Genomic DNA, 11,563 nt, shown 5'->3' with positions numbered 1-11,563 from the left:
CCCCTAGGACTGAACCTAGGGCCTGCCACGTGCCAGGCGCTCAGTCTGCGTCCGCCTGAGACCTGAGGCCCCCCACCCCAAAGGACGGAATGAATGTACTGCTGGTCATTCATTCACTTCGCCCCTACTCATGAGCGCCTGCTGTGCCGGGGGTGGGGGTGAGGGGAGCGCAGGAACACGTGCGGGACCGGGGTGATTGAGGCACTGAGGCCAGGTCCTGGGGGTCCCTGCTGCACCGACTCGGGGCGGAGATTGGCTGCCCTCGGCCCACAAGGCTGTGCGCCCCGCCCCGCGCGCCGCTTCCGGCGGAGTCAGGCCTGGCTAATCGAGCGCGCGGGCTGGCGGGTCGGCGCTCGTCTGGCGGCGCCTGCCCGTGTGGTGGTTTCCGGCGGAGGTGGTGAGAGTCGCACGCGCAGCGGGGGAGGTGTGAGTCGTGAACGGCCCAGGTCTCCGCCATGGCCTCTTTACTCGCCAAGGACGCCTACCTGCAGAGCCTGGCCAAGAAGATCTGCTGCCATTCGGGCCCGGAGCAGCAGGCGCGCACGCGGGGTAACGCACAGGGCCAGGCCGGGACTAAGGGGCCTGCGAAACGGGGGACGCGGCCGGAGCCGGTGTAGACAAGTCTGTAAAGTACTAGAAAAAAAGTCTAAGTGACTTGTGAAATCACCGCCGTTTCCCTTCCTTTTTTTTTTTTTTTTTTTTGAGATGGAGTCTCGCTCTGTCGCCCAGGCTGGAGTGCAATGGCGCAATCTCGGCTCACTGCAAGCTGCGCCTCCCGGGTTCACGCCATTCTCGTGCCTCAGCCTCCCGAGTAGCCGGGACTACAGGTGCCCGCCACCACGCCCGGCTAATTTTTGTATTTTTAGTAGAGACGGGGTTTAGTAGAGACAGGAGTAACGGTCAGTCAGTGGGAAAAGACCCTTTCAGTCCCTTCACTACGGGCATAGTGCGGTGTGGGGAGGAGGAAGATGGCAGAGGGCTCCTGCGTTTAGGGTTCTCATGGCCTGGTGACCAGGCTGCACAAGGGAAGTAGATAATCAGGTGGGGAAGCCGACAGCGGGGACTTGTCAGTGCTGTCTGGGCCCAGGAGGAGAGGAGAGCAGTAGGGTCTCTGGAACCACCAGAGATAAAACGGGGTTTCCTTTTTATTCAAGGACGATATATTGGTTATAGCAAATCCAAAATCTTAAGTGAATTTTCTCATTACTTTTTTCATTAAAACGATTCAGCTCCTACTTTACTTAGACCGATTTCTCCCATTTAAAATGTAAACATTGTCTGGGCGTGGGGCCTCACGCCTGTAATCCCAGAACTTTGGGAGGCCGAGGCGGGCGGATCACAATATCAGAAGATCAAGACCATCGTGGACAACATGGTGAAACCCCATCTCTACTAAAAATACAAAAATTATCCAGCCACAGTGGTGGGCGCCTGTAATCCCAGCTACTCGGGAGGCTGAGGCAAGAGAATCGCTTGAACCCAAGAGGTGGAGTTTGCAGTGAGCAGAGATCGCGCCACTGCACTCCAGCCTGGGCAACAGAGTGAGACTCCATCTCAAAAAAAAAAAAAAAAATGCAAACATAACCCTCAGCAGCTAAAATGAAAGCCCTTGTCATTGTGTTTGATGGCAGCGTGGTAGCTTATTGTAAAGCAGGGCCAGAAATTGTTAGTGGAGGTGGATATTCAGGTTTTTCTAATGTTTCACTCAAATAATGTGATGAACGTCCTTGAAGCCTAATCTTTGTGCATGATGAATTCTCACAAGCAGAACTACTGGGTCAAGGTTGTGGTTCTGAGCTCTAGGATCAGTGTCTCTGGCCCCCGATCCTGATCCTCTTTCTGCATCCTCCTGGGATCAAAGCCTTGGTGAGCCTTTCCTGCCTACTGAATGGGCCATGAGATTGGGACTTAACTCTTTCTTATTTTGCATTTCAGCTGGCAAAACTCAAGACTCAGAAACTGCAGGGCCCCCAAAAAAGAAAAGGAAGAAAACACAAAAGAAATTCCGGAAGCAGGAAGAGAAGGCTGCTGAGCACAAGGCCAAGTCGTTGGGGGAGAAATCTCCAGCAGCCTCTGGGGCCAGGAGGCCTGAGGCAGCCAAAGAGGAAGCAGCTTGGGCTTCCAGCTCAGCAGGGAACCCTGCAGGTGAGAGGCTTCAGGGCATGTTGGTTCTGTGCAGGGTAGGGCTGGGGCTGGGCTTGGGCTTGGTCTCATCTGCTCTTAAGAAAAAAAAAAAGCAGCATCAGGCACACAGGGATAGCACAAGACTTCCCCAAGAGCAAAGATCACAGGAGCGCTAGGGTGAATGGGACCGAAGGAACTGTGTGGCGTTCCAGGCCACATGGCTAGCAGGATGTTAGGGGGCAAGGCTGTGTCTCTGAGGACCTGGAGCAGCTTGGCTTGAAGAGCTTCCCTGCCCTCAGGTCTCTGCAGGGGCCTTGTGAGAGCCAACTTGTTCTGGGGCCCAGGCTACAAAATTTGGAGGAGGTGATTTGGCTTGCACTGTAGGAAGTGTTTTCTCATACCACAGTGACCTACCTCGCGAGGCACTCAGTTACCTGCCCTGGAGGATGTTGTAGGAACTAGTCCAGGTTGAAGCGGTGGAGTAGAATTTACTGGAATTGCCCCGCAGATCCATGAGTGGCCACAGTGGGACAGGGACTCGTGGCCCTAGGGAGGGAGGGGGAGGGGAAGAGAGGGCCCCCTACAGTCCTGTCTCCTTCCCTGCAGATGGCCTGGCTACTGAGCCTGAGTCTGTCTTTGCTCTGGATGTTCTGCGACAGCGACTGCATGAGAAGATCCAGGAGGCCCGGGGCCAGGTAGGCGGGCAGGTTTGCTGGAGTGCCGTCACTGCTCTGCCTGTGTTCTCCCTGGGGTCAGCTCTCAGCGACGGGCTGTAGCCCCTGTTCTCCCCTCTGCAGCGAGTCTGCCAGGGCCCCAGCAGCTGTGCCCTGGGAGAGCAGTTATTTTCTTGGAGAACCTCAGTCCCCAAGCTCATCAGCCTCCTTCCTTCTGGGAAGCTGCCTTTGCTGAACCGACACTGGGATGGGCACCTCCTGTGTCTGTTTCTCCAAATGTCGTGATAGTCCTGTGAGTTGAGTAGGGACTTGAGCTGAGTGGCCAGGCACAGGAAGCACCAATGCAGCTCTTTGTGCTGAATGGTACTGTCTCCCCTGTGTTGGCTCCTACCCATCCTTTCCCTGGGGCTCTTCCTTAAGGCCTCGTGCTGTGTGGGGGACAGTCCCCAGCTACTCTCCTCTGCCATCCCGAGGTACAGTGTGGGGTTCCTAAGAGATGAGCAAGGCTCCGGGCCCTTGTTCCTGAAGCACACGTCTCTTTTGGGCTGGTGTAGGGCTCTTGTTGGCCAGGGGATGGGAAAGGCCATTGGGGAGGGCTTCGTTTGGGTACCTCGTGAACAGAACGGGCAGCGGTCTGGACAGGTGTTCCGACCTCAACTCCAAGTTCTAGGCAGTGATCTTGACCCTCGTCATCTATAAAACGATGTATGACCTGTGAAACCATGTTTGTAATGTATCCTGACACGGGGTAAGCACCCGGGAATTGGAAGCTGTGATTCTTATTTGGGGGTCCCTTCTCCCTTTTGGGGTCATTTGCTTTTTGGGGAACATCATTGTGAAACATTGGACTCCGTGGGCCCCTTGTTCAGGTGAGGATTTCCTCACCTGCCTTCCAGCCCTGATTCTTCTCGACCATGGGCCAGGCTGGGGGACCCTGGGATTGAGAGAACTTTAATGAGTGGGTGCCTCTTTCCCCCAGGGCAGTGCTAAGGAGCTGTCCCCTGCTGCCCTGGAGAAAAGGCGGCGGAGAAAGCAGGAACGGGACCGGAAGAAGAGGAAGCGAAAGGAGCTGCGGGCGAAAGAGAAGGCCAGGAAGGCTGAGGAGGCCGCGGAGGCCCAGGAGGCGGTGGAGCCAACCCCAGAGGGGGCCTGCACGGAGCCGCGGGAGCCACCCGGGCTGATCTTCAATAAGGTGAGCGGGAGCTGGGTCCTCAGGCGGGCTGGGTCGGCTTCAGGCCTCAGCGTTGCCCCTTGTTAGCTTCATGACTTCTCTCCAAACCCCATCACCTCTGTAAGGTGGTGACGGGGACCTCGCAGGTCCCTTAGGGTGCCAGCCAAGGCTGGGGCCTAGTGCGGGGCTGGCATGAGCCGATGTCATACCTTCTTCCCAGGTGGAGGTGAGTGAAGACGAGCCGGCCAGCAAGGCGCAGCGCAGAAAAGAGAAGAGGCAGAGGGTGAAGGGGAACCTCACGCCGCTGACCGGGAGGAACTACCGGCAGCTGCTGGAGCGCCTGCAGGCACGGCAGAGCCGGCTGGACGAGCTGCGCGGCCAGGATGAGGGGAAGGCGCAGGAGCTGGAGGCGAAGATGAAGTGGACCAACCTCCTCTACAAGGCGGAGGGTGTGAAGATCCGCGACGACGAACGCCTGCTGCAGGAGGCCCTGAAGCGCAAGGAGAAGCGCAGGGCGCAGCGGCAGCGCCGGTGGGAGAAGCGCACGGCCGGCGTGGTGGAGAAGATGCAGCAGCGCCAGGACCGGCGGCGGCAGAACCTGCGCAGGAAGAAGGCGGCCCGCGCCGAGCGCCGCCTGCTCAGAGCCCGCAAGAAGGGCCGCATCCTGCCGCAGGACCTGGAGCGCGCAGGCCTGGTCTGAGTCTTTCCCACCTGGGGCTGCCGTCTTCGTCCTAGGAGACTCCAGGGCACCCTCTGAGTCCTTGACGCTGGCTCTGTCCCAGGATCTCCACAGACCTCGGCCCCTCCATGTGAGGGGGACACAGTGGTGCTCTGGTGAGTTGTGAGGGCCCAGATCACATGTGAGAAAGAGAAAATTTCAGCGTCATCCCTCAACGCAGAATCCGGGACCTTCATACCCAGGGAAAGGGTGAGCCAGACTGGGGCCTGGTCTTCTTTCCCGGGCCTGAAAGCTTCCTCGAGGTTTGCAGGGTCAGGGAGGAGGAACGGTGGGGGTGGGCAGTCACTGCCCGTTCCCCACTGCCTGTGTTCGCAGGAGCCACAGGACAGAAGACAGTGGCCTCTGCTGCCGGGCCACGTTAGTCCGCAGCTGACCGGAACAGAGGACAACCCTGAGGTGTGGCATATGGGCACTTGGCACTCTGGAGTGGTGGGAGCACGTCCAGGCATGGTGCCTCCTGGGGCAGAACGCCATGGCTCCTCCCTGTTCTTTTGGCTTCTGCCTGTTGGGGTCTCATTCCTTTCTGTTCCCCAGTGCCCCGGGGCGGCATTTTACTGCTCAGAATTCGGAGGGAGGGAGCAGACCTTCTCGAGTCCACGCATGTGAGTTGGGTCAAGTGCATTGGAGCTAGGGAAAGAGAAAGAAAGAATAAAAGCTGGAGAGAGAGTGAAGCGAGTGGAAGATACAAAGTGGGATGGAAAAATTAAATCCTGAGCTCCAGGCAATCAAAATGAGTGCAGGTTGAAAAAACTCAGGTGAATTTTAGTGGCATATGGATGACAAAGCTGTAAATAAAATTCTTTTGATGAAACTCTCCAGTTACGAGACAAAGATCATAACTGAAAGCGAGCTGGTATGACTGTTACTAGACAGAGGCGACTGATGAAAAAGCCCTGGAAAGATCAGATGTGAGATGGGTATGAGCTTGAGCTAAGAGATAGACAAAACAGGATCTGAAAAGAATACATACTCTTTCCATGCATATATGGAACATGGATGGAAACTGACCACCTACTTTGTCCAGAAAAGAAGTCTTAAGGCCGGGCGCGGTGGCTCACGCTTGTAATCCCAGCACTTTGGAAGGCCGAGGCAGGCAGATCACGAGGTCAGGAGATCGAGACCACAGTGAAACCCCGTCTCTACTAAAATACAAAAAATTAGCCAGGCGTGGTGGCGGGCGCCTGTAGTCCCAGCTACTCGGAGAGGCTGAGGCGGGAGAACGGCGTGAACCTGGGAGGCGGAGCTTGCAGTGAGCCGAGATTGCGCCACTGCACTCCAGCCTGGGCGACAGAGCGAGACTCCGTCTCAAAAAAAAAAATAAAAGAAGTCTTAAGATATTTCAAGGGATCAGTGTCGTTATCTGACCATATCCCAATGTCGTTAAAAAAAATTTGAACTAATTTTTTGTTTTTTTTTTTTTTTTGAGATAGAGTCTTGCTCTGTCACTCAGGCTGGAGTGCAGTGGCATTTCATATTTGGAATTTTTAAAACACACTTATAAATTACCTATGAGTTAAAGAATTCCTAATGGATATTAGAAATATTTGGAACTAAAAGATAATGAAAATGCTACGTATTAAAATCTGTGGAACAGGGCCTGGCATGGTGGCTCATGCTGTTAATCCCAGCACTTTGGGAGGTGGGTGAATCACTTGAGGTCAGGAGTTTGAGACCAGCGTGGCCAACATGATAAAATCCCATCTCTACTAAAAATACAAAAATTAGCTGGGTGTGGTGGTGCAAACCTGTAGTCCCAGCCGCTTGGGAGGCTGAAGTGGGAGAATCACTTGAACCCGGGAGGTAGAGGCTGCAGTGAGCCAGGATCGAGCCACTGCACTCCAGCCTGGGTGACAGAGCGAGACGGTCTCAAAATGAAAAAAATTAAGATTTGTGGAACAGAGCTAAAGCAGCACAAAAAAACATTTCATAGCCCCTAAATGTATGTGCATCTACAGATAAATAGTGCCATTTATACACATATATGCTGTATGTCTATATTTTAAAGCTAAAGAAAAATAAGCATGCAGCTTAAATTGGAACAACTCAAAGTAAATGGAAGAAAAATCTCCAAAACTGACTAGAAGTAATAGAAAGCCTGAGTTGTAATCACTGATGAAATTGAGTCAGTAGTTAAGAATGTTCCCCTCGACGGTTTTACAGGGAAGTTCCACGAAGTAGAGAACAGGTAATTCCAGACGTAGACACATTCTAACAGAATCAAGTGAGAACACTTCACTCTTGCACTTAGCTTAGATACTAAAACTAGACAAAACTAGGTAAGAGAAAGGGAAGTTACCAAATACCAATGTCAAGATTTTAGACAATAATAAACCAAGTTTACCAAAGTGCCACACTGGGTTTAATTCAGAATTGCAAAGCAGTTTCAACGCCAGAGAATCAAGAGTGTAATTCACATCAACAGATTAAAAGAGCAAAACCCACGTGACCATCTCAATGGTTGCAGAACAGGAACTTAGTAAATGACCCAACAGCCATGTATAACGAGTTTTTAGCAAACTAGGAATTCGGGGTATTTCCTTACTCTGATAAGGGGATTTGGAGCCAGGCATGGACCCATCTTGAAACCACATTCTGGGTCAGGCAAATGTAGATAAATTGGAGGGAAAGACATCCCCACGGGTTCCCAAGAGGTGAAGTCGTCATAGTGAACTAAGGGGCCAGTGAGGGTCTGGAAAAGGCCACTACCATCACCTGGCTATGGAGACTGAAGAGGCGGGTGAGGGGGTCTCGTCCTGAGCAGAGACAGGACAACTGGGTGGGCCAGTGAGGTCTGCAGGTGGGGGAAGCCGAGAGCACAGCAATATTTTACTGCCACTGGATGTCTGTGCAAGGAACCTATGTTGGCCAGGGAGGTTGAGAGTGAGGCTCAGTGGGGACTGGCATACTGGCTGAGTGGATGCAGTCGTTCAGCAACGCATGTCATGCATGGCGTGGGCCATCACTGTGCTGGATGAAAGTTTCAGGAGCGAATGAGACCCAGCCCTAGCTCTCAAGGAACTCATAGTCTCATAGATAGTGGTCCTGCAAAGTGGCCAGGGAAAGGATCGGGGTGCAGGATGCTGAAGTCTCATGGAAAGTTGTGAACGTTGTGGGTACCAAAATGGAGTCACTTATGTCAAACTCTAAAACAGTCGGAGGTGATGAAGCAGCCCTCACGCACACATTCCTGCAACAAGACTTACCACAAGACATTTCTACAAACAGACCAATAACAGGACTCACTGCAAGACCATCCTCAACGGTTGCAGTATTCCAGATAAGCTGCTATTCCCAAATCCATTTATTTTAGAGAGTTTATCTCTGGATTTCTTCATAGGTTGAGAGTGTCATGTAGGATTCAGTACAGTGAACAAAGATTGGGGAAAGGCAGCCCCCAGGCAGAATACCAGAGGCAAGGGGGAAAGTCACGCATTTGTAAGGTCTAAAAAGTTCAGTCTGCTTTTGTGATAACGTGACGAATTTTTATATGTTGTGTTTTCATTCAGTTCAAAATACTTGCTAATTTCCCTTTGATTTATTCTGTGACTCATGAGTTATTTAAAAGTGTGTCATTTGGTTTCCAAATATTTGGGAATTTTCCAGAGATCTTTCTGGTACTGATTTCTAGTTGAATTTCACTGTGGTCAGAGAACATACTTTGTATAACTTAAGACCTTGGCTGGGGCGTGGTGGCTCACACCTGTAATCCTGATACTGGGAGGCTGAGGCAGGAGGATCATTTGAGCCCAGGAGATTGAGGTCAGCCTGGGCAATGTAGCGAGACCCTGTCTCTACAAAAAATTTAAAAAATTACCCTGGAGCGGTTGCCCATGCCTATGCCTATAGTCCCAGCTACTCAGAAAGCTGAGGTGGGAGGATCACTTGAGCCCAGGAGGTTGCGGCTGCAGTGAGCCATGTTCCTGCCACTGCACTCCAGCCTGGGCAACAGAGTGAGACCCTGTATCAAAAAACAACAAAAAACCACTTGAATCCTTTTGAATTTAACAGGGTTTGTTTCATAGCCCAGACTATGGTCTCTCCTGTTAAATGTTCTGTGTGTGCTCGAGAAGAATGTTTTCTGCTCTTGTTGAGTCAAGTATTTTAATGTTAGGTCCAGTGGAGTTCAAGTTCTATATCCTTGCCAATTTTCTTTTCTTTTTTCTTTCTTTTTTTTTTTTTTGAGACGGAGTTTTGCTCTTCTTGCCCAGGCTGGAGTGCAATGGCATGGTCTTGGCTCACTGCAACCTCCATCTCCCATGTTCAAGTGATTCTCCTGTCAGCCTCCTGAGTAGCTGGAATTACAGGCACGTGCCACCACGCCCAGCTAATTTTGTATTTTTAGTAGAGATGGGGTTTCTCCATGTTGGTCAGGCTGGTCTCGAACTCCCGACCTCAGGTGATCTGCCTGCCTCAGCTTCCCAAAGTGCTGGGATTACAGGCGTGAGCCACTGCGCCTGGTGCCAATTTTCTGCCTACTCATTCTGTCAATTATTGCACTTCATCAAAAATTAAAAATTAGGAAAACAAAAAGATAAAAAGGCTCACAGTGGGAGAAAATATTTGTAAAACACAGTATAATAAAGGACTTGTGGCCGGGCATGGTGCTTCACTCCTGTAATCCCAGTGTGTCCGGAATTGGTGGGTTCTTGGTCTCACTGACTTCAAGAATGAAGCTGCGGACCCTCGCGGTGAGTGTTAACAGTTCTAAAGGCAGCGTGTCCGGAGTTTGTTCTTTCTGATGTTCGGATGTGTTCGGAGTTTCTTCCTTCTGATGGGTTCGTGGTCTCACTGGCTCAGGAGTAAAGCTGCAGACCTTCGCGGTGAGTGTTACAGCTCTTAAGGCAGTGCGTCTGGAGTTGTTCGTTCCTCTGGGTGGGCTTGCGGTCTCGCTGGCTTCAGGAGTGAAGCTGCAGACCTTCGCGGTGAGTGTTACAGCTCATAAAAGCAGCATGGACCCAAAGAGTGAGCAGTAGCAAGATTTAGCGTAAAGAGCAAAAGAACAAAGCTTCCACAGTGTGGAAGGGGACCCGAGCGGGTTGCCACTGCTGGCTCAGGCAGCCTGCTTTTATGCTCTTATCTGACCCCACCCATGTCCTGCTGATTGGTAGAGCCCAGTGGTCTGTTCTGACAGGGCGCTGATTGGTGCATTTACCATCCCTGAGCTAGACATAAAAGTTGTCCATTTCCCCATCAGATCAGTTAGATACAGAGTATCGACACAGGTTCTCCAAGGCCCCACCAGAGCAGACACAGAGTGTTGATTGGTGCATTCACAAACTCGAGCTAGACACGGTGCTGATAGGTGTATTTACGATCCTTGAGCTAGACATAAAGGTTCTCCACATCTCCACCAGACTCAGGAGCCCAGCTGGGTTCACCCAGTGGATCCTGCACTGGGGCTGCAGGTGGAGCTGCCCGCCAGTCCCGCGCCATGCGCTCGCACTCCTCAGCCCTCGGGTGGTTGATGGGACTGGGCGCTGTGGAGCAGGGGGTGGTGCTCGTTGGAGAGGCTCGGGCCGCACAGGAGTCCATGGAGAGGGTGGGAGGCTCAGGCATGGTGGGCTGCAGGTCCCGAGCCCTGCCCCGTGGGAAGGCAGCTAAGGCCCGGTGAGAAATTGAGCTCAGCGCCGGTGGGCTGGCACTGCTGGGGGACCCAGTACACCCTCCGCAGCCGCTGGCCTGGGTGCTAAACCCCTCATTGCCCAGGGCCGGCAGGGCCAGCCGGCTGCTCCGAGTGGGGGGGCCCGCCAAGCCCACGCCCACTCAGAACTCCAGCTGGCCCGCAAGCGCCGCGCGCAGCCCCGGTTCCCGCTCGCGCCTCTCCCTCCACACCTCCCTGCAAGCTGAGGGAGCCGGCTCCCGCCTTGGCCAGCCCAGAAAGGGGCTCCCACAGTGCAGCGGTGGGCTGAAGGGCTCCTCAAGTGCCACCAAAGTGGGAGCCCAGGCAGAGGGGTCGCCGAGAGTGAGCGAGGGCTGTGAGGACTGCCAGCACGCTGTCACCTCTCACCTGCACTTTGGGAGGCCAAGGCGGGTGGATAACTTGAGGTCAGGAGTTCAAGACCAGCCTGGCCAAGATGGTGAAACCCCATCTCTACTAAAAATATAAAAATTAGCCAAGTGTGGTGGCAGGCGCCTGTAATCCCAGCTTCTTGGGAGGCTGAGACAGGAGAATCACTTGAACCTGGGAAACAGAGATTGCAGTGAGCCGAGCTGTCGCCACTGCACTCCAGCCTGGAAGACAGAGCAAGACTCCATCTCAAAAAATAATAAATAAATAAATAAAATGGCATAACCATTTTGAAGGTTCGTTTTTGCATAAAGATGTCCAGTGTTCCAGGACCAGTTGCTGAAAAGACTGTCTTCGTAGAATTGCCCTTGTACCTTCATCTGAAATCAGTTGGCCATAAATCTGTGTAGGTCGATTTCTAAACTGTGTGTTCTGTTCCTCTGAACCTTTTGCCAGCACCACACCATCTTGATCACTGTAGCTCTATAGTAAGTGTTGAAATCAGGTAGCATGAGTCTTCCAACTTTGTTCTTTTTGAAATTGTTTTATTTCATATTTACTACATATAGTCACTACTTGATCTGCATTTGCTCTTAAAAAATGTAGCTCTTCTGGTTTTTAGGAAGGCTTGAGTTTTTGGGGGGTCTAGTCATTACTTATTGTTCATATCCTTAAATAGTATCTTTAGTCCCCTCAACCTTTAAAAGAGTTCTAAAATTTCCCTACTATGAAATAATTTGTAAACCTTTCCCCTCTCTCCCTTCTCTCTCTTTTTTACCACCCATGTTTTTTTTTGAGACAGGCCTTGCTCTGTCACGCAGGCAGGAGTGGAATGGTGCCATCTCAGC

General features: G+C 52.3%; 1 protein-coding gene across 2 annotated transcripts; it reads left to right on the top strand.

Annotated features, from left to right (window-relative positions):
• The first annotated feature begins 391 nt into the window (after positions 1-391).
• On the top strand, positions 392-11,162 carry SURF6 (surfeit 6). Of its 2 annotated transcripts, XM_032165541.2 has the most exons (5): positions 392-549; positions 1,936-2,145; positions 2,731-2,819; positions 3,778-3,990; positions 4,190-11,162. In XM_032165541.2, the coding sequence occupies exons 1-5, from the start codon at positions 456-458 to the stop codon at positions 4,667-4,669; spliced, it is 1,086 nt and encodes a 361-aa protein (XP_032021432.1). In that variant the 5' UTR covers positions 392-455; the 3' UTR covers positions 4,670-11,162. The 2 variants fall into 2 exon arrangements, with proteins under 2 accessions (XP_032021432.1, XP_032021433.1); XM_032165542.2 differs by lacking the exon at positions 4,190-11,162 and having other exon boundaries at positions 2,731-2,823; positions 3,783-3,979.
• The last annotated feature ends 401 nt before the right edge of the window (positions 11,163-11,563 follow it).

Source organism: Hylobates moloch, unplaced genomic scaffold (genome assembly GCF_009828535.3).
Source record: "Hylobates moloch isolate HMO894 unplaced genomic scaffold, HMol_V3 SCAFFOLD_10, whole genome shotgun sequence".
In the NCBI taxonomy this organism is placed as follows: Eukaryota; Metazoa; Chordata; class Mammalia; order Primates; family Hylobatidae; genus Hylobates; species Hylobates moloch.
Note: the sequence above shows the minus strand (reverse complement) of the source record. Positions and strands in the feature narration are given on the sequence as shown.